Here is a 23,963-nt window from a genome sequence, read left to right as displayed (position 1 = left end):
AATGGCACATGCCTGTAACCCCAGCACTTGGGGAGGCAGAGGCAGAGGCAGGCAGATCTCTGTGTGCTTGAGGCCGGCCTGGTTTATAAAGTGAGTCCAGGATAGACAGGGTTACACAGAGAAACCCTGTCTCAGAAAAAACAAAAACAAAAACAAACAAACAAGACAGAGTAAATAGCCCTTAGCTTTTTTTCCTGGTTCTCCTTCCCAAAGACACCAATTTCCAAATCCTTCAGCTGATTTTTAGACATGTTTGTCCGTATCTCTAAATAATTTACTTTTGTCTTACTTGTAAGATGAGGACATAGCTGTATTTCCTGTGTTTCCACCGTTAACAAAGCTCTGAGCACTCATCTGTCTTCTTCATAGAAGATCATAGTTTCGGCTAGATCAATAATACATTATTATAATTCTATTTTCTACCCAGAATGGAGTCGTATGTAAACTGCTGCCTCATGTGACTTCCTAGATATTTTGTGTCTCTGTACTTCCCTTTCTGTTGCTTCACCTTTACTCTTCCTGATTGCACTTGTCTTTTCCCACAGATCCTTATCAGGTATTTGATCAGCATCTTCTGGAAGAGTTGCCTGTGCTGCTTCTAACAATGACCTCCCTTTACCCAAATCCTCTAAGAGGCTTTCCTTTTCCCTAGTTCCTAGTTTCCTCTTTCTTTGTTTATTCATCTTTCAGGTGGAGCACATCTCCTGTCCACTGGTTTCCTCAAGGAAGGCTGCATGCTGTATGGGAGGTAAAAGTCCCTCCCCTACTCCATTTTAAATGAGCATATGATGTGTTAAATACCATTCTGACATTTAAAAAGAAGTTTTTCTTTCTTTTTTTCTTTTCATTTTCTTTTTTTCTTTTCTTGGAGACAGGGTTTCTCTATGTAGCCCTGGCAATCCACCTGTCTCTGCCTCCCTGAGTGTTGGGATTACAGGCGTGTGTACCACTGCATCTGGCTCCATTCTGATATTTTTAAACAAAGTAGTTTTGTGCTTCATCCCCCACCCCCATCTCTCTCCAACCCTCTGCTACTTCTGTTACCCTCCCTATATTGTTAATTGCTCTAAGTAGTAATTAGGTAATGGGAGCTCTTCCCCTCAAGAAGGGATTAGATGCCTTCATACAAGTGTTTAGAGGAGGAAGTTTATCTCTTCTTGTGTTTCTGCCCTCTGCCATGTGAGGGAACGTTTCTCTGTGGAGGATCCAGAATCAAGGTACCACCTTAGAAGCAGAGACCAGCCCTCACCAGATACTGAACCTGCTGGCACCTGTGTTGGGAACCAGGTGCCCCTCCCCCTAGCCTGCTTTCAGGGACTCAGTGTCAGCAGCCACATTATCACCAGCATCCATCATGGACCCCTTTCCAGTGTTCTCTCTTCCCTTCTCTCTCTGTCTCTTTCTCTTCTATTCGTTCAGAGGCAGCCTTGGTGTACCCTATCCCCAATCTATCTCTCAGGTGAGATCTGTTACATGTTGCCAAGGTACTCTTCTTCCTCAGAATCCTAACAACCCATAGGTTGGATTTCATAGATGCCAGAATGGTGGAAAATGAAAAGTTTTAAATGTGATTCAATCAGTCTTTGGTGTCTTCCTATAGAACACAAATGGACTAAGATATTTTATTTTTAGGCATTTATGATGATGATCTACTGGGCCTTTCTCTTTTTCCTGAAGTTCTCATTTTTACCTCCTGATAAATGTTTGAAGATTTGAACTTATGAGTGCATTGAAATAAAAGTCCACAGCTTTTAAAAACACTGAGACATTTTTCTTCCAAATCACTATTTCAGCACAGAAAGAAAGAAAGAAAGAAAGAAAGAAAGAAAGAAAAAGAAAAAACTGTCAGCTTTTCTTTAATATCTTCAGGACTGAATTCCTTCCTACTTGTATTTAAAATGAGAGGCTCAAGAGCTGCCTGAAGTTCTGAAGAGTTCAAGCTCAGTGGGGTGAGCTGCCTGAGGCCTATTGTTGGGGAACCCTTCCCAGCCCCCCTCCCCCCCCACAAAGATCAGCAGATATGTGAATATCTTTAGGTATTTCTTCCTGGGTCTACTAATCCCCAATAGAAATATTCATTTACTTTTGAGCTTGGAGATGGGGGACTTGTTTTCAGTTGGGCCTGGGAGGGGAGAAACCTAGCAGTCTGGAGGAGGAGAGGCACACCCTGGGATAATATTGTTTCCTAAATAGCTTTTAGCCAAGTGGCTCCTTTCTTCCAGGAGTTCTATTATCAAATAAAATCAAGATATAAAAGCTGATGTCTTTGTGTATTATATATGTGTACACACACACACACACACACACACACACACACACACACACACACACCCCTATATAGTTATATTGCTGATATTGAGGATGTCAGGAAATACTAAGATATCTACTGTCATTCATTAATTCAAATACTGAGTAGAAATTCAGGACAAGTGCGACACTGTTAGCGGCACAGCTTCCTTTTATCTTGTCCCTCCATTCTGAATGAACTCAATGTCATAGTCTATGATAGTAGTGTTTTAGGAAGAAAAAAGAGCTTGCCACCATGTGACATTACTATTTTTGTCTATAATCAAGGAAATGGATATCTCACGCTGTGTGATACGGACATTTGGGGACTGGTTCTGCCGTAAGTGGCTACCCTGTGCAGAGTTGAGTGAGTCAGCACCTCTGGCCTCTGTCTACCAGTAACACCCTATTTTGACAACCAAGAATGTTTCTAGGTGTTGCATCCTCCTCCCTTATAAGCACCACTCATTTACTGTGTTCAGGAACTATGTTAGTCATTAGTGAGATCATCTCAGACAGTACGTATCACAATAAAAATAAGAGTAAGAAGCCAGATAAGGCTGGAGTACAACATTTTGTACATATACAAAAGTCCTGTGAGGGAAAGCCTGTGTGTGACCTGTGCCAAGATTAAAACACATGTGTGGTTGGCAGTCTATGAGACAGAAATAGGTAGGAGGCCTGGTAAGATCCTGGGGGGTTAATCTTAAGTGCAGTGGAAAATAACTGGAAAACTCTGAACAGAAAATCACATGATATGTTTTTTTTTGTTTGTTTTTTGTTTTTTTAGTTGTTGAGTGTGTGTATATGAGGATTAGAGAGAGAGAGGTAGTGGTGAGTTGGAGTTTGGCAGTGGCAATGGAGACATAAGCTTGAAAGAAAACGTAAAAGAGAAAAGGCTAATGCAATCCTTCATTCACTGCTATAGCTGGTGGGGATGAATGAGTGTCAAATGGCATTTGTTTTCCAAACATCTTCAAGCTAACTGGAGTTTGTTATAGATTTGTCCTATATGTCCATTTGTGTGGCAGCTGTGGTAAGATAACCACCAGCCTGGAAGGCAGCTTCCTGTTTGATTCTGGTGGTCAGTTTTTTAATAGTTTCACTGGTATCTGCAAAAGTGGCTATTTTTTTTCTTTCTCTTCTTCTTCTCCTTCCTTCCTTCCTTCCTCCTCCTTCTCCTTGGTTTTTAGAGACAGGTTTTCTCTTTATAGTCCTGAGTGTCCAGGCTAGCTTCAAACCCACAGAAATCCACCTGCATCTGCCTCTCCCAAGTGCTGAGACTAAAGGCATGTGCTACTACACCTGGCTTTTTATTTTTCTTCTTACACCAAGGTCTCATTTTGTAGCTCAAGGGAGTCTAGAACTATGTAGCATAGGCTGGCCTTGAATTCACAGTTTTCCTCATGCCTAAATCTCTTCTGTGCTGGGATTATGGGTGAGAGTCACCTCATCTAGTATCAACATTCCTCCTGTGTGGAAGGATCTTTTCCCTTCCCAGGGTACTTATGACTGCATCTAGGGGTCACCCACTACCTAGGATAATTGCTCCATCTCAATATCCTTAATTGCATCTTTTGCCATTGAAGGAATTACTTTCATGATTCATAAACAGGACAGGAGCTATGTCCCTAGAAGTGATTCTAGTCCCCAAAGTGCTGGGATAAATAACCACAAAAGAATGTGGACCCTAAGAGATAAAGTAAGAATGCAGTTACAAATGTTGGGGTCAAAGATAGAATAGTACAAACAACAAGGATGAGTCCTGTTAATTCTACGGTTGTTTAGCTCTGTTTTTCATGTGCTGCTTACAGGTAGAGAAGAAGTTTGACAAACTTATATCACTATGGTGAAGAAGGCAAAAATAACATTCTGAGACATGAAGTCATTGCTATGAGAAATAATTTAATATGGAAGGAACCTAAACCCCACAGGCTATGTATAGGATTTGCTAAATTCCAAGATTGGAGAGTAGTAGGAAGAACTCTTTCATCATCTCTGGCTCAAACCTTAGCTATATATTGTCACGTCCAAAGGAAACGTCATCTCCTTCAAATTCTGGAGGTTAAGACAAAATAGCATTTCTGAAAAGCGCAGTTCCTCTCTATCAAAAGAGAAGTTACAGTCACAGGTGGTGGTGGTGGTGCATGCCTTTAATCCCACCATTTGGAAGGCAGAAGCAGGCGGATCTCTAAATTTGAGGCCAGCCTGGTCTACAGAGTGAGTTCTAGGATACCTAGGGCTACACAGAGAATCTTTGCTCAAAAAACCAAAAGATAAACAAACACAGCCAGTTACTGTATCACTGGCAGAAGAGACCAAAGGCTCTCTGTAGTGTCTATTAATGCTAATAGCACATGCTGGCCTCCTGGCAGGCTGCCTCAGTATCACAAGTATCTAGCGCTTTTTATCTCGTCCCCTACCATAAATGTCTCGCTCAGGAGCTTCCCTCCCTCCAACTACTCATTTCTCCTTATATGTGGGAGGGCTCTGCTGTGTGAGGGTTGCAGTGTAGCAGGTCCGGAAAGCTTCTCTGAGCTTGGTGCTAGATGGAGGACTTTCCACCCACCCCACCCCTGCCCCAGGCCTCTTACTCTCTGCCTGACCACTCCATCTGGAGTGACTCTAGGGAAGATGCTTCTAACCATATCTGGACTCTGACCTTTGACAGAGGTCCCTGCTAATACTCTTCCCCTGCTGCCCAAAGATAACTAGGTACTGTGTTCCCATTAATATGTTAGGACAGTGCTGCCAAGTGCAGATCATAAGAAACCTGCCAATAGTGTACATCTACCCTGGGAGCCCTCCACCCACTCCCTATTAACTGTATAGCCTTTGTTCACCCCAAGTAAAGTGGAGCAGTCTCGATAAAGCTGGTCCCAGAGGTCATTCAACTGTAGCCAAGGCCCAGCCCTATTCCCCCCACCTCTCATCTCCTCGCTCTTGCGGACTGGTAGCCAGCAGTCCCTGAGAAAAAGGGGAGAACCACACTTACGGTTCTGGCTGTATCCTTTCTTCATCCTCTCTCATTCTCCCCACCTTGGTTCCTAGCCAGCTCTAGTCTATTTTTCCTCCCTGCTCTGGACTCTTCTAGATGTCTTTGGCTATTCTCTCATATTTACAATAAAAATCTTTCCCTTAAGCAAACCTTGCAGTGGTCAAGTCATCAGTTTATTTATACATATATGACATTTTTAACGGTTTTGCAAATTTAAACTAGTTTGTGAATTAAGAATACTAATATCCAGGGAACTAGGGTACTTGCATTTTCAATTCCTGTACCTGGCTCTAACTCTTCTCTACTTTCCCTCAGAAAGTTGAGGTCTCCAATTATAGTTTATAAAATTGAGAGTTGAGGTCTAAGATTCCCTAACTGTAAGCTTTAAAGTGCTTTTTGTGGTGAAACTTTCAAATCCATGAATCTGTCAGACTTTTTCTATACCATACTATCATATAACTTTGAGGATCATATTAGTTTATATAGTAACTCTTATGTAAATATTAATAGTTTCAACTTGGAAATGAGGAAAAGGAGGCCTATAGTAAGTCTGAATAATTTGTTCAAGTCACATGACTAAACAAGTGGAGAACCTGGGATTAGCTTTTGGCTCAAGTTCTACAGCTGTGCACTTTCTCTTTAACTTGTGTGATTCTGACATTAGAGTTGATTTCTGTAGAGTAGGTCAAGATCGCAAACATTCAGTATCTATATTTACCATGCTACTCTTGCTTTGATATTTCTAAGTCTAAAGTTTGAGATGTCATGTGTGCAGTTTTCTTCTAATTCAGCATTTCCTTTCCTTGTTATTTATGGTAGTGTCATCCCAGATGGTATAACTCCCATATCTTACCCCTCTTGAATGTCTTATTCATGTCTATTTTCTAGCACTAACTCCTGACTTTTATCTGAAATAAAATTAGGTATTATTCATTTTACCCACTTTACAATGAGAACAATTAAATATACATGAGACTGGCATTAAAATTATAGATTAAACAAAGACTAGAGAAGTAAAAACTCCAATTATTATTTTACATTTTCTTTTATATTTAAGTCATTTTAAGACAAGTGGCTTTTCACAGTTCAACATTTGAAATAACCTAAACCATATTACTACACTGACTACTTCTACATGAATATTTGCATGAAACCCAGTAGTTAACTTTGAGAATATAGAAATAGTAGAGAGATCTGTATGATACCAGTGCGTGGATACTGAGGTAACACCTGTACAATCAGTAATGCTCACAAGCATAAAGAACACTGCTTTTTGGATGTCATACATGAGCTTTGTAGTGGAGAACTCCACAGTGCAACAAAAGTTCAGTGTTATGACAGCTATGCAAATGGGCATAAATTCTATTACTAGATAAACTTGAAAAGATAGAATACTAATTATATATGACTAAACAAATATCAACAGTCTAATTGTACCGAAGCATAGTAACAAAAATATAACTATCAATAGTGATGTCATCTGTAGAGTAAATCATAGAATTATTAGGCTCAAAAAACCCTGAGGCCATTGTTTTCATTGTTCTCTGACTCTTCTCTATAAACACAGTGGCGAATTGTGATCATTTATCCTTATTTCCCTGTGAACAAATTTTCTGATACTGAGTACTATTTTCAAACACATCATTTTTACCAGCACCATCATCTGATTATTACTAAAAACCCATCAAAGCTTTCAAAGCTAATAATGGTTTCATGCAACTTTAGATCTAATTTAGGAAGTAAATGGCTGGCTAATGAGTTTTTCCTTTTATGGGTAAAGAGCCACCATATACCAATGCTATTAGCAATAAGTAAATATGGTATTTAACATGCTTATATTTTTCAAAAGAGCTGAAATACATAGTTTATATCTGAAACACTATATAGCCTTTGTGTGTTTGTGGTGGCTAGCAGAGTTCCTTCTTCTTCTTTAACTGAATTTTAAAAGTTTCAGTGGCTACCATGATAACAAATTTACTATCTTGACAAGGCGTATCACAATCTTCTTTTATAGAGTTAGTTCACAGGTCTTTCTTATTGTCTTTTTCTAAACGGTTCTGTTAAAAAAAAAAAAGCAGATTAAGAAGCAAGTTTATAGATACAATGACTTATAAAAAGTATATTTTTGTCTAGCTATTAGAGAATTAAAATTTAAAAATATGGATTGAAACATCTAAAACTTAAAACACTATAAAATAAAAAACTAAACCAAAAACCCCTCCACTGAGGTGGCCAGCCCTCCTTCCCTCCACTGAGGTGGCCAGCCCTCCTTCCCTCCACTGAGGTGGCCGCCCTCCTTCCCTCCACTGAGGTGGCCAGCCCTCCTTCCCTCCACTGAGGTGGCCAGCCCTCCTTCCCTCCACTGAGGTGGCCGCCCTCCTTCCCTCCACTGAGGTGGCCGCCCTCCTTCCCCACTTATCGTCCTTCTTCTTTCTGTCCCTCCCTCCCCCTCCTCTCATTTAATCCTTCCCAGATCAGAAGTGGCTTCTCACACTGTTCTTCTGCTCTGACTATGACAGTGCAGCTTTTAAACTGATGGGAAATGAAATAGGAATCAACCTTAAAATAACACTTGAATTGAGGAAGCAAATGTTTATATCAAGGAAGAAATCTCACAGAATGGGGCTGTAGAATGTTACTGCCCTCACATAGAAGGCCCACTACTTATCTGTAGGGCTGAGTACTAATGCTTTTATAACAACTTAATATTAAGCAATCCAATAGACAGGATGAAAGGGGGTATTTTGAATGGCAACATATCACCTCTACACTTTTATACATACTTTACCGCTTTAGATATAAATTACAGTTTTAATGGAAACGCTATTAAGTTGTTATTCAGGGCAGTCTCCTATGTGAAGGGTGATTTTCTAAAAGGAACTTTTAAAATAGCAAGTGCTGATGATTTGTGCGCCTAGTCAGGTTTTGTTTTGCTTTGCTTTTTGTTTTTGTTTTTCTAGAAGACAGCCAGGGCAATTAAGAAAACACAAAGACTACATGTTTTGAAGGGACTCATTTCTTTTCTTTTCTTTTCTTTTCTTTTTTAATTCATTCCTATTACATCTCAATAGTTATCTCATCTCTTGTATCCTCCCATTCCTCCCTCCCTCCCGCTTTCCCCCTACTCCCCTCCCCTATGACTGTGACTGAGGGGTGCTTCCTCCCCTGTACATGCTCATAGGGTATCAAGTCTCTTCTTGGTAGCCTGCTGTCCTTCCTCTGAGTGCCACCAGGCCTCCCCATCCAGGGGACGTGGTCAAACATGGGGCACCAGAGTTCCTGTGAAAGTCAGTCTCCACTCTCCACTCAACTGTGGAGAATGTCCTGTCCATTGGCTAGATCTGGGTCGGGATTTGATGTTTACTGCACATATAGTCTTGAAAGGACTTATTTCTGATATTTATTTAGTACTGTTAACGAGAAGGCATCCCCAGCTGGGAAATCCAGATGGATTTAAAAGCAGCAAAATGAGATTTGACTATGGAAAAGGAACCAGCTTTCCTATCACCTTTGTTTCTTTAACGTTTAAACAATCATTCATACTTGTTTCATTCAAACTATAACAATTTTATAAAAATGGAGAAAATTAGTAAGTTTTCCCAAGGAAACAATAGAAGTAAAATTCATGAGGAAAAGCTGAATTCAGCTTTATACTATAGAATAGTTTTCTTTTATCTGTGGACAATGTTATTTTGTGGGCTAGGTGGGTGAGCAGGAAAAAAAACGTGACAAATCAACTAAGTAGCTTATGGCTCTAAAGAGACTTTCCTGTTTAAGAATATTTAAGGTTCTTTCTTGAAATAGGATCTGGTTTGATGCACAAACCAGGCCAAGGTGCCTGACTTAGAGAGTTACAGGAGCCATTTAACCCTTTAAACAGGCATTTCAGGAAGTTAGATTTACAGATAAGAAGAAAGCAAGCACACAAAACAGAGTGGTACGGTTTAGCCCAAGGTTTAGAAAACATCACTAATCTTGGACAGAGGGTTGAGAGCGGATGCTTGGGAGAGGGCCTGCAAATGGAAGCTGCCCATTGGAGCTGTGACCAGGGAGAGAAAGGCTGGAGGCCAGGAAGGAAATGTCACCTAAAGCAGAAGATAGGAGAAATTGGTGGCTTTTTCTGTTTCTGTTTTCAGTTTTCTACTAATTCCTCTCACTGGCTAAACCTACCCAGGAATCAAAAAGCAAGTGTTTGGAAATGTACGTTTCTACATGGGATGGAGCAGAGGTAGAAAGAGAACGGATCCAAAAATACACAGCTTGATGACCAGCAAGGGCTGAAGAAGCCAGTTAAGATGGAGGTTGTAGAGAAATATTTCCTGGCTTGGATGCCCAGCATTAAACACGCTTTCTAGTTTGGTAACTTTGGAGCAATTACGTAAAAAAAAAAAAAATTTTTTTTTTATTCTTAACATCCTTGTCCATTAAATAGAGATACTAAAATATTTTAATTTACTGAGTTGTCATGGGAGTAAATATTGACATATATATAAGATGGTTGGCCAGGTGCTTTTTCCAGAGCACTCTGAATAAATGTATATTTCAAACACAGAATACATGCAGAAATTGATATGAAATGTCAAATTTTTGGCTTCACTTTGGCACAAATATGGCAAACATTCCAGATGGTGAAACACAAATTTTTCTAGAACCAGCTTTTTAACGCACTTATCTGTGTTATCACATAAGGCTCTGATCAACACTGCATGGCACCTACTGCATGGGATCTAGGATGTGGATCTTTTCCAAAAAAGCAAGTGCAACAATTATTTTCTTGGGAAGAATACACCTATAAAAGCTTTCCATGTATACTGCTAAGAAGAAAGAAGCCCCAAGCTGAAAGTGGTTTTTCTGGAGGTAGTGGGGAGACTGGAGGAAATGTTAACTCTTACATAGTCTTCAGGGTTAAGAAGTAACCCCCACTGAATGGTTACAGTTACCATTAACTGTCACCATAATGGAGACACTGAGCAATGGACACTGATCTAAAGGATTGAGGGTATATTCTTTGTTTTCCTTTTAAGGGCCTAAACATTTCTGGTGCCTTGGAAACTCTTCCCTCTCAAAATGTGTAGAAAAACATGGTGGTTGAGAATACCCTGATCTCACAAATAGGAGGGGGTAAACTTTTCTTAGACAAGAAGCCTCAAAAATACTTCTTTCCTTCCCATGCTGAAAACTGAGGATGTCATGGAGTAGTTCTTGCCATGCCCTGTGCAGGTCAGCAATTTCAGGATCTCTACAGAAGCACACACCTACTCTAGACCATCTAGCTGTTAGTGTCCTGAGAGTAGATTGTATGTTAGGAACAAGATTATATACACTTTAGATTGCTTCTTGACTGAGTAGCTGAAGGCTGAAGTAGCTGACTGAGAGTAAGGCAGTCTTTCACTGACACTACAGAAGAATAATGCTGCTGACAACAATGATGATAGTTCATTCTGTCATTTGTTTCTCTCTCTCTCTCTCTCTCTCTCTCTCTCTCTCTCTCTCTCTCCCTCCTTCCCTCCCTCCCTCTCTCTCTCTCTCTCTCTCATTTTCTTTGAGACAGACCTAAATGCTGGTGTGTGCCACCATGCTTAGCTAACAGCTATCTATGATCCTTGAATGTTTATATCAGCCAGAAACAGTACCAAATTCCCTGCATTTTATTTAGTTCTCTCAAAACTCCAGTGAACAAGGCATTATCACTGTCTCAATGTTACATACAGATGGAAGCAGTGAATTTCATTCAGATGAATGACATCATCTCAGAATCATAAAGCTAGTATGAAGACTAATGTAGGTATTCCAAGTCTGATTCCAGAGCATATGGACATAATGCCTATTTGTCACATGCCAAGGCTGTCTCTGTATCAGTTCTTCCTACACTTTTTCCCAAAGTGTAGCTGGGTTTAACCTCAGGACTACAACACTTCTCCATCATGCAACAGGCCTTGGATTTGAACTCTCTAACTCCCTGCTCCCCTCAAGAAAGGGTGGTTGGTGATTGACAACTGAAGAGATAAAAGCCAAACCTACCTAATAAGGATGAATGTTTGGCACTGACTCTTGCTAATTAGAGACAGAGAAAGAAAACCCATGGCTTAGATCTGAGAGCTGCTTTAACAAAGATTTCCCCTCATCTTTAAATAAAGAGGAATCCTGTCTCGAAAAAAAACCCAAAGCCCAAAAACAACACAAAAGCTGGGCACAACCAGATAGAGAGGTATCTGAATACCACAGTTCTTTGCCCTACGATACTGAAAACAGAGACTGGAGGAATCTGATATGAAATGTCAAAATTTTGGCCTCACTTTGGCACAAATATGGCAAACATTCCAGATGGCAAAAAACAATTTTTTCCAGAACCAGCTTTTTAATACTTCAAGTCTTTTCTTTAAAACTAAAGTGAAGTGTTTTTAAATTAGCATGTTAGCAATTCTTTATATTACAGCTATCTTGCATTTGGCTGTAATGGCCTAATCTTTATCCTTCAGGTAAATCTGGCCTCTCTGGTTATTTGCTAAGGCCAGGATTAAACACACCATTTGAATTTGGGAAGGGCATGTAATCCAAACAGTTTACTTTAAGTAGTTATTATTTCAAAAGAACTTGACGTATACAAACCCACGGCACCAACCTGAAGTTCGGAGTGTTCTTTCAGGAGTCGGTCATACTCTTTTGACAGTCTCTCTGACTGCATCTTCATAGTTATCACATCGTTTTGTGCCTTAAAAAGGGCTAAAAATATCAAACAGAATTTTATTTTGAAATAAATTTCAAAGAATTAGAAAAGCTGCAAGGCTTAAGTAGAAAATTCCTATGCAGTATACACTTAGATTCCCAATTGTTAATGTCAGGCTCTTTACATACATATTTGATGAGTTTTGAAAACATGACCCTTTTCTTTATTTTAAAAATTAATTTTTATTTATTTATCTATATCACATGCACTGGTGTTTTGTCTGCTCATATGTTTATATGAGGGTGTCAGATCCCTACAACTGGATTTACAGATAGTTGTGAGCTGCCATGTGGGTGCTGGGAATCGAACCCAGATTCTCTAGAAGGGCAGGCAGTGCTCTTAACTGCTGAGCCATCTTTCTAGCCCCCCCCCCCCAACACTCTTTTCTCTTTATTTCTTCATTGTGTATTTTCTAACAATACGGTATTGTCTAACACAACCACAGTATAATTACTAACTTAAAAAATTAACATTAACATAATATATTTAATGTAGTTGCCCATACTTCAATAGTGACAACAGTCATAGCTATGTCCTTTTACATGTCACTTCTACTATAAGATACAGGAGATCACATTTGCATTTTGTTTCTGTGTTTCTTTAGCTGTCTTTAATCTAGACTAGTTCTTTTATCTTATTCCAACCTTCTCTATTGTGACACTAGAATACAGAGCACTTTAAAATAGAGTGATTTTCACTTGGGTTGTCTGGTGTTTTCTTATGAAACCCATTCCACAGGTCCCGCATTCCACATACAGTGAGTATGACACAGATGATGTGGAACACTTCCCAGTACATTCACACAACGACCACTCGCAATCAACTTCTACCTTGTACTCTGTTTCATTTTTGTTATTGTTTGCTTCTGTAACTAGAGCAGCAATGTGTGGGGAGGCAAATTAGATTATGAAAACATCTGCTCCCTGTCAAAATGCATACCTGCCTCTCTCTATTTAGAATCCACTGGTAATTTTTGCCTAAACCAATCATTGTGGTAGTTGCAAACTTGTAGTTTTTCTAACTGTATCATTTTATCTAGACTGTTCAGCTAGAACTGTAGCATTTTTCTTTCCCATGCATCTATTTCAGTGGTTCTCAACCTTCCTAACCCCGTGACCCTTTAACACAGTTACAGCTCTTCATATTGTGGTGACCCCCAAACATAAAGTTAGATGCTACTTCATAACTGCAATTTTGCAACTGTTATGAATCATAACTTCAATAACTTGTTCACTGAGGCTCAAAAATTCCCCAGATTTGTTCAGTGAGAACATAAGGTTGGCTTCTACCTCCAGTGACTATGCTCCTACCTCCCCCCACCCTCTCTCAGAGGCATTTCTTTATTTTCTGGCACATGTTCCAAGCCACCGTAAACTTCTGTAGCATAGGATGGTATGTTGGCACTATAAAACAGTCATAAGAAGGTCTATTTCTAGAAATCATAGAATGGTAAAGTGCTTGTCCTAAATGACCTCCAGCACTCATGTTAAAAGCTGGGCACAAGCTGGGTGTGGTGCCGTATGCCTGTAATCCCAGCACTCAGGAGGCAGAGGCAGGCAGATTTCTGTGAGTTCAAGGCCAGCCTGGTCTACAAAGTGAGTCCAGGACAGGCAGAGTTAACAGAGGAATGCTGTCTCGAAAGAAACCAAAACCCAAAAACAATAAAAAAGCTGGGCACAACCTTATATATAATTTCCTTTTATTGGATCCATAATTCTAAATTTAAAATTAAAGGTTGATTTTTTTTTACAAATTTAATATATTACTTGGTAACTGTATGAAAGACAGATTATTATTATTATTACTATTATTATTATTATTATTATTATTATTATTATTAGTAGTAGTAGTAGTAGTAGTAGTAGTAGTAGTAGTAGAGGTGGTTAGATTTCATTGGGATCATAGCCACAATATAGAGAGTTATGTCTTAGTTTACTTGCGAATATGAAGCATGGTTCTAAGTGTTATCTTCAGATCTTACTGAAAATGTTTAGGAGCCTCTATTTCTGGTATACAAAAATCAAAACGGATTCCACAGACTAATAGTACCTGACTAGGGTACAATGGTACTTAAAAGCCAAAACAAAATCACTACCAACACCAAAACCAAGTTGATACTATGGTCTGAATTTTTCTACTTCCTACAATTGACATATTGAAACTTAATCACCAAAATGATAGTATTAGGAGGCTGGAAATAAGTCATGAAGACAGAGCCCTCAAATATGAGTCTGTGCCCTAACTAAAGAGATCCCAGAAGGCTGCTTTCCCCTCCATGCTGTGTGGACAGTGAGAAAGCACCATCCAAAAGCCAGGCAAAGGGCCCTCCACTGACACAGAATCTCCTGGCACCTTCATTTCAGACTTCCCAACCTCCAGATCTGTCAGAAGTAAATATTTATATTGCTTATACCAGCCAAAATGGACTGTTTAGTCAGAAGGTTGTATTAGTCAGGGCTAGTTTTAATGTAAAAAATGATTTACAGTTAATGATTTAAATAAGTTACTTAGAACATTTAATACATTTAAAAACTAACTCATTAGTTCCTTACTAATTAAATTTTTAATTAACTTTATTACAAAAAACCTTGGAAATAAAAATATCAGACAATAAAATTAATCAGACTCAAAGTGTATACATCTTCCATACAGTTAGAATGGCTGTTCTGATGCTGCGCCCCACGGAGTTCATTGTAAGATACTTGGGAACCACTTATACAGCCTAACGAGCAGTTTCTTCTGCTTATTCCTGATATGGCTTTAAAACAATAGGCAACGTTTTCATTGCTACTGATCAAGCCAAGGTATGAACATGCTTCTTACTTTGCATCTCAGTGGACATCAATAGTCTTGATAATTACTTTCATATCAAATTCAGTCTAATTAGGGAAGGCTGTTACTGTCTTGAGACCTCTTGGATAGTTTCCTCTTGTTTTATACAAAAGACAACACTGTGTTTTGGATGCTTTCTACATTCTAGAATGTATCTGCAACAAAAGGATTATATAACTGTTTCATCTGACATGTGAATTTGCTTCTTTTAAGCTGTATCATTTTGGAAACAGTATATATATATATATATATATATATATAAAATGACCTAGGAGGCAATATTTCTAAGTTGCTGTTTCACTTTTTTCTTTTCCTTTCTTTCTTTCTTTCTTTCTTTCTTTCTTTCTTTCTTTCTTTGTTTTTCTTTCTTCCTTTCTATTTCATGTGCACTGGTGTTTTTCCTGAATAGCTGTTTGTGTCAGGGTGTTGGATCTGCCATGAGGGTTCTGGGAGTTGAAATCCAGTGCTCTTAACTGCTGAGCTATCTACCCAGTCTCCTGTTCCACTTTTCTTCATCGACAAAGTGGGTTATCACATGGAGCTTTAAAGAAATGCTGAGCTATTCTCAATGGTCACGTTCAGCCAGAAGCTAGATTACATCTACTCACTAGAACTCTTTAAAGTACATTTCCCAATAGCACAAAAAATAACTACAATGTTACAGAGACATTAATAAGTCAATGTTTGTGCAAGTCAACATATAAGTAGGCCAACCCATGTGGGGTCTTTCCAAGTGTTGAAGTTACATTTACAGAGCTATTTGCACACTGGGAGGGGCAGGTAAGACTAACATGCTGGGTAAATGTATCGTATCACTATGCTTCCTACCAGCTAAGCACTGCCAGGAAATAGAAGAAAATATTTCTGGAGGCACTGGGAAACAGTTAAGGTTGGGCTCTTGTACAATAATTACAAGACCTGAACCAGAAGAAAACATATTTAATTGGGGAAAAACTATAGATTTTGTTCTAGTTTCTTTAGTTCTGTTTTTGAGAATGTGAGCATATGACGTGGTGGAGCTATTCAGTATTTGACATTCACATATACTATTTTGTCAATGACCAATTGCTGGATTTAATGCAGTTATTTTTGATTGTGCTTTATTTGTCAGGCATGTATAGGGGAGGTCTATGTTTTATTGTTGCAGTGATCACCAGCCCTCTCCACCTCACGGCCATCTGTTGCTAAGGTTTGCCCAGTTCACTTCCTTTTCACCTGTCCAAGCTCTACGTTCTAGTTCATGGCTGGCTGTGTCTCCTCTCCTTATCTCTTACATTACTGGGATGGATTCCTCATCTACTTGCTTGGCAGCTTTAATTCACTGTCTCCAGTGATAACAAAAGGTCACACTCATGCTTTAAAACCCCCAATAGAGCCTCAAAATGTTACTATAAATACAAAGATATTTGGCTTTTTTTGGTGGCACCCAGGATGTTGCTCACCTCTCTTTGCTGCTTCAACCTAATTTTATGCTCCAGTTGTAATGAACTCCTTGTTGTACCTCCGAAATTCCACATTACGTTATAAGCTGTGTGTTTTATTCAAGCATCCTAGCCCTTTCCCTGTTACCACCCTTCCTTACTTAATATTTCCAATTTTATTTGGCTAATGAATGTCATCCTTAAAATATCAAGAAATTGTCCTCCTCCTAATGCATAGCAAGCCTACCTCCCACAGGCACTTCCTCTTGGAGGGTGACCATGTTCTCACTAGACTGGGAACTACCCACTGGGCAGCAGCACACTGCCTACCATGGGGTAAGTGCTTACAGACAGATGAGTGATGAGTATAAGTATCTCAACATTGTTTTGTGGAAGAAATATTGTTTTGTAGAAAACATAAAATATGTTTTCCTTTGGCTCAGATCTTATAATTATTGTATAACAGTCAAACTATATATGTTTGCCAGTGCCTCCAAAAATACTTGATTCCATTTCCTGGCAGTGCTTAGCTGTTCATATCTTCCACAAACGTTCATGCATCATTTGTACAGATGATACATGTCAGGTAGATAATATGATGTGTTACTTTATAGTCATCTGATAGGAATCTTGGTCTCCAAAAGATAAGCACAAATATATCTTCAATCAAAAAACCAGAGACATTCAGAATAGCTGGTTATAAGATATAAGGTTATAAGGCAAACAGAAATATTGATCAAAAGAGTATCAAATGGCCCCAAATAGACAACTTGATCAACAAAACAGTAGTACTAAAGTATAACTCCAAGTATAGCAAAATTACTCATGACTTCACACTGATATAAGCAAATAAATGAGAACAGATAAACATACAGAATAATTATAAATTATATGCAGATTCTATGCTTTCAAGGTGACAGGATAGTTATAATTCCTCAAATTTAAATGTGGTCTGTAAACAGTATTTCCTTCTGAAGAGTATGGTGAGAGGCCAGGAGCACAGAGACTTGACAGACACTTTCTCAGCCAGGTGATCCAGATGAGCATCAATGGTGATAGATCACATGTATAGCATATACTACTGAAATAATGTAGTAAGGGCCAGCAAGATGGCTCACCGGGTAAATATGATTGTTGTCAAGCTTGACAACTGAGTGGAAGGAAAGAATTCACTTTTCTAAGTTTTCCTCTGATCTCCCCAACTGTTCTATAGCTCACAGAGAATAACTATATTTAACATTTATTTACTTTGTGTGTATAGTGAGGAGGAGGGCACCTGTGTGTGACCACTCAGATGTGGAGGTCAGGGGACTGAACTCACGTCATCAGGCTCGGCAGCAAGTGCCCTAAGCTACTGCATTATGTGTATAGGAGTGGCTAGACGTCACTAGGCTGAAAGTACTAAGTAACTAAGAACTTATCATTAATGAACAAGACTTGTAACTTCTCTGGAGTCCACTCAGTAGTAACTGGGCAGGAGTGGAAGCTATGGAAGGAAGGCACTCTATTGTGCTTACAGGGAGAGGCTTGAGGGGAACCTTCCTAAGGTGGAAACTTTGGGTCAGAAGGATGAGCATCAGGTAATATATGTTTGTGCTTAGAAAGTAAAGGAACAGGGTTCTAGGCAGGTAGACCTGCTAACCAAGCAAAGGTAAAAACTACTGAGAGGCCACTGTTGTAACCACCAGCTATGATAACAGAGGAGGAGTGTAAAATTTAAAGTTGCTAAGACTGGAGATGTGCTGGTAGTCCGTTCACTGCATACAACATTGCACATCCTGAGCTGCTACACAGGCGACAAGGGAGCCACCAGAGAGTTTTACATAGTGCAGAAGCATAAGCATGGCTAAGCAAGCAAAAACACCACCACCAGCAGCAGCAACAGCAACAAAACAAACCTGCTCTTAGTGGCAATGTGAGAGGCCCAACTAATGGCAGAGATTAAACTGGACATACTTTAGCAGACTGCTTCCTTGGCAAGATGAGCCAGATGTCTTTGAAATTAGAGACAAAGCTACACAAAATATTATACTACAGAGCAAAGATTAATAAACAAAACCAAAAATAATTTTATTCTTTCATGTAAAGACTAAAGGAGACAAAGAATAAAATGTGTTTCTTTGCATGCATTTCAGTGTCTTTACATTCTGGGGGAGGGGGAGGAGGAGGAAGTCAATGAGGGCCATAGGTAAAGTACCCTGAAATTTTGGAGCTGATATGGATTTATCCACACTTATACAATTGTTGGTACTCTGGGCAAGTGAGTTGATAGGCCAGGCTTTTAAATGTTTAAATAAAATAAAGAATCATCAGTAAATAACCTTAAATTACCAAATAATAAAAGTAATTTGGGAGCAGGTGGTGGCTATGCATGCCTTTAATCCCATCATTCAGAAGGCAGAGGCAGGTGATCTCTGAGTTAGAGGCCAGCCTGGTCTACTGAGTGAGTTCCAAGATAGCCAGGGCTATACAGAGAAACCCAGTCTCTAAACAAACAAACAAGAATAATAATGTTGGTGTAATTACTAAGCAAAGAATAACTATACTTTTCTTGTCAGCCTCGTCATTCCTACTTAGACATAAACCATAAGTTGGTCACAAGGCCTTTCACTTGCATCATGAACACTCTTGCAGCCAGGGGTAGCTAACCATGGTCTATTTCTTCTGCTTCTCAAGTCTTTCCCATCCTGATAACTCAAGTAAAATGTTCCTTTTACTTTTAAAACTTCCCCCCAACGGTGTCAATAAGAATCAATCCTACTCTCTATCGTGCTTCGCCTCTGTCTTTTCTATTGTGTGATAAAACACCATGACCAAGGTAACTTACAAAAGAAAGTATTTAAGTGGGCATAGTGTCTGAGTCCACGACAGCAAAGCAAAGGCACAGTGGTAGGAACAGCTGAGTGCTCACATTTCAACCCACAAAGGAAGCAAAGAAAGCACACTGGGGACAGAGTGAATCTTTTCAAATCTTAAAGCCCTCCTCTAGTGACACACCTCTTCCAATAAGCGTCTCCTATTCCTTCCCAAGCAGTTCCACCAACTGGGGACCAAGTATTCAGACAAATGAACCTATGGGGGCCATTTCCACTCAAACCACCACAAAACACATGCCCTGACATTTTGGTTTAAAACCCCTTCGTTTTTTATTTTGTCTAGTTTTTTCAGTGTATTCATCTTGATATCCTTCACAGAACTCAGGGAAATACCTTGTATGTTAATAAGTAAAAGTTCAAATACGAAGCTCAAATAGGACATGTTGCCGAATTTTTTAAAGTATACAGTTCTCCAAAAGGTCGCCATTTCCAGTATTCCAGGTCTCAAGAACTGTTTCTAGACAGAAACTGTTGAGTACTGGTTAAGACAGCTATAGGGGTACTCTAAGAAGCATAAGAAGATGCTACTGATCCAACTGTATATAGCAATTGGGTCAATGTTTTCCAAGAAAAAAAATTTTTTTGAGACAGGGTTTCACTGTGTAGCCTTGGCGGCCATGACTGGCCTCAAACTCACAGAGATCTATCTGCCTCTGCCTCCCTGAGTGCTGGGATTACAGGCATGCGCTACTGCACCCAGCGAGAGAGAGAGAGAGAGAGAGAGAGAGAGGGGGGGGGGGGGAGAGGAGACACAATAATATTTAAGTATGAATTTTTAAATAAATGTTACCCTTGACAATAATCTCTTGTCAATAGAGAGTATGAAACAAGATGGAAAGGGAAAAATGAAAGGAAAACCTTGTCAATCTTGTTCTGAAGAAAATACATTGTGAAAGCAGTACAAGGAGAGAGAGTGAGGTGACTGAGCAGCGATGTTTACTTCACAGGTTTCTGTTTCTTCATATACCCTAACCTATTCCAACTCCTACTGACCTTTATGTTTTTTCACTATTGCTCTTACTTTCAGCCATTTCAAAATGTCTTCTTTAGCTGGGTGGTGGTGGCGGCGGCACACACCTTCAATCCCAGCAATTGGGAGGCAGAGGCAGGCGGATTGCTGTGAGTTCGAGGCCAGCCTGGTCTACAAAGCAAGTCTCTGACAGTCAAGGCTACACAAAGAAACCCTGTCTCAAAACAAACAAACAAACAAACAAACAAACAAACAAAAAACCCAAAACAAAAAAAGAATAAGATCTCAAGTACATTTTATTTTTATAATTATATATATTGCATTCTGTCTTTAAGAATCTTCTAAAGCAGTGTTTCTCAAGGTGCTCTGCAACCCCTCAATACAGTTCCTCATATGTTGTGGTGACCCTCAACCATAAAATTATTTTTGTTGCTATTTCATAACTTTAATTTTGCTACTAGCAGTGTCTCAGTTCCTAAGACTGTTGGGATGACCTTTTGTAACACTGTGTGAAGGTTGTCTTTGTATATGCAAAGTGTTAATTCTGTTTCTCCAGATAGCTCAGTACTGTCTGACTTTAGTTTTATTATTCTAATCAGTCAGCAACTATGTCATATTTTGTAAACACACACTTCCCTCTCCTTCTGGTTGGTTTAATAAAGAGCTGAATGGCTTATAGCATAGGCAGGAGAGGACAGGCAGGATTTCCAGGAGAGACAGGAGCTCTGGGAAGGAATGTGAGGTGGGAAAAGTGCCAGACAGACATGAGGAAGAAACAGGTACCTGTACTAACGAAAGGTAACGAACCACGTGGCAGAACATAGATTAATATATATGGGTTAATTTAAGCTATAAGAACTGGTTGCAAACAAGCCTACGGTAAGGACAAGCTTTCATAAAATAATAAAAGGTCTCTGTGTCATTATTCGGGAGCTGGTGGTCAAAAAAAATCCTATTATAACTGGAACCCAACATTTAGAATAAGAGCAGAGGAAATACGTGCTCTCTAATGGCTGTGAGCCACAGGCTGGGAGCTGCTGTGCTAGAGCCATAGTAACACTTAATATTATCTATACGCTGAACATAGTTCTCTCTTTCAATTCAGGGATCTCAAGCATTAAATAACCAGAAGTGGAATAGTAGCTGGGTTAAAGCTCTCTTTTGTCTTCTCACTATAATCTCCAATGTATATGCCAGAGCTCTACATTTAGACTTCCTTCTCACTCAGTGCTGTCTTGGCATTCTTATCAATTGCTCAATTTAGCCATTAGCTCTAAGGATGCATGATGGCCTTGCTCCTGAGCCTCAAACACTTTTTCAAATCTTTTGGGAACTTTCACTACAATATCTAGATTGCCCTTTAAACTCAGCATATTTATAACCAAATACATTATTTTTTCTCCAAAACTTAGTAAAATAATGGAATTCACTAATCCTCCAATCGTTTTGGTAAAAGCAATCTTGGTCAATTAAACTAAAACTCCAGAGTCATCCTAACCCTTGCCCCTGCCCCCTCCTCACCCCAAAGCCCCAAACCATGTTGATTCTGACTCCTATAGGTTGCTCAAGATATAATTCTCTATGTTTGGAGACAATGAAAAGATTTCAAAGGCTCCTGAAGGCAAAACCAAAACAAGGATTGAGGATGTGGCTCAGGGGTAAGAGCAAGTACCTAGTTGATTGCCAGCACAACAGAAAAAAACAAAACAGCTAAAGTTCTCACAAAACAAAAATGGTCAATAACAACAACAAAACAAGCTATATACAAAAGGTTCAGGGAATGAAGAAATCTAGCTATAATCAACAGAAACAATTGCTATCACAACTAGAGGAACAACACTTTCAAAATTCTAAGATTAAACAGTTTATAAGCAAAGGCGAGGCTAAAGCAATGTTTCATTCATTACTTGATTCATTCATTATTTATCCCTTAGCCATACAGTGGTGGTGAATTCCTTAAATCCGAATACTTGGGAGGCAGAAGCAGGTAGATCTCTGTGAGTTCAAGGCCAGCTTGGTCTACAGAGCTTATTCCAGGACAGCCATGGCTAAAAAGAGAAACTGTGTCTCAAAAACAAAAGCAAAAAACAACAACAACAACAACAAAAAACCAAACCAAACCAAACCAAAAAACCCTTATCTATATTTTCTGCAGAGAGCTATTAAATGCTATACTCCACCAAGAGGAGAGAAAATAAAAACAGAAAAAATAGGATCTAAGAAAGAGGTTAAGAGAACCCCATGATGATGAATAGTGGTAGTTATGATAACGCAATATAATACAAATTATACTTTTTATCATGAACAGTAGAAGTTAGGAAAAGTGTTGCTTGAAATAAAAGACATAAGTCCTTGTCTAGTTTTTCATAAGAAAGCCAAAAGATGATATTCCACACTGAAAGGTGAAAACATAACCACCGAGTTGTTTAAGAATATGAAGCAAGTATCACAAGAAAGTGACCAACAAACAGAATGAACTTGCTTCTGGTGAAAAGAACCTTAGAAGGCTGATGATTTTATTACAAGTTTCACTACTAATTAACATTTAAATTTACATATATGCAGAACAGGTAAATTAAAAAGTTAGAGAAAAAGGAAAAAAAACTGGCCCACTAGCTAAATAGTCTTCTCTATAGTTCTAGGAATATGTAGACCAGCTAGGTAATATGTTCAGATTCATGTTTTAGGTTGTATTTGTAAAGCAAACACTCCTAAGAACTGAATAGAATTGGCCTCATTTTTGTCTAATAGAATAATTAAAAAACATGCTGATTATTTTTCCAACTCAATTCTCCTGTCATGAACTTTTATCCTTCCATACCAATGGGTTCAGCAGATGCTCCACATAAGCAGCCATACAGTAATGAGAAGTCATTATGTTTACTGGCTCATGTCCTCTTCTTCCTCCCAAAGCTCCACCCAAGAGAGTTCAACATTTAAGATTTGAGAGTTAAGAGATGGATCAAACATGCTAGGTCCTGCCCTAATGATTGCTTGAAACATCTTTCTGAAGTGAAGAGTATTATTTAATTAACCACCTGATGAATTTAAGTTTTGGAGAAAGGGAAGTCACTGTGAAGTTTTCTCTCATCAAAGACAACAACAAACAAACCACAATTTAAAGGTCAAGAGGACAACAATGAAAATCATTCCCATAGTCATGCTTGCTCAATTACATTATTTAGAACTACAAAAACACACATTACAGTTTAATCTGTTACCTAGTTTTATAGGAGAGAAAACTGTCTCCTGAAAAGATTTACCAACTTAACCAAAATTACCCTCCACTTCCTCACAGATCCCCACGTTAAACAACTTCTCTAATAGGAAAAATCTACTTTCCATGTTAAGTTAAGACCAAAGTCAATTGATCAGATATTTCAAGCCAAAAGTGGCTGTCTTACTAGGGTCTTTGAAAAAATATATAAAATACTCACAAACTTTCAACTTTTCATTGTATAGAAATATATTACTATAGAAAATAACTAAAATCAGTCATTCATTGCATCTCTACAAAGGTAATTATTAAGTATTAACCATTTGGTGCATTTTTTCGTGACTGTTTTTAGAAGAGTTGCCCTGTTTTCCTGTAACTCCCTTTGTAGTAAAAATAAGTCTTCTACAAGGTGATATATTCATTATAAAAACACTTGCAGCTGGGCAGTGGTGGCACATGCCTTTAATCCCAGCACTTGGGAGGCAGAGGCAGGCGGATCTCTGTGAGTTCGAGGCCAGCCTGGTCTACAAAGTGAGTCCAGGACAGCCAAGGCTACACAGAGAAACCTTGTCTCAAAAAACCAAACCAAACCAAAACAAACCAAAACAAAACAAAAAAACAAACACACACACACAC

General features: G+C 39.0%; 1 protein-coding gene across 1 annotated transcript in view; it reads right to left on the bottom strand.

The window, feature by feature from the left end:
- Positions 1-6,310: 6,310 nt before the first annotated feature.
- Positions 6,311-23,963, bottom strand: part of BCAP29 (B cell receptor associated protein 29) — a 43,050-nt gene continuing 25,397 nt past the window's right edge. The window contains exons 7-8 of the mRNA XM_084791856.1: positions 11,907-12,007; positions 6,311-7,341 (exon numbers count right to left, since the gene is read on the bottom strand). Coding sequence (XP_084647982.1) covers positions 7,306-7,341; positions 11,907-12,007 — 137 coding nt within the window. The 3' untranslated portion in view covers positions 6,311-7,305. The remainder of the gene's footprint in view (positions 7,342-11,906; positions 12,008-23,963) is intronic.

This window comes from Acomys minous (genome assembly GCF_964271855.1).
Source record: "Acomys minous genome assembly, chromosome: 8".
Taxonomy (NCBI): Eukaryota; Metazoa; Chordata; class Mammalia; order Rodentia; family Muridae; genus Acomys; species Acomys minous.
This window is presented reverse-complemented; position numbering and strand designations above follow the sequence as displayed.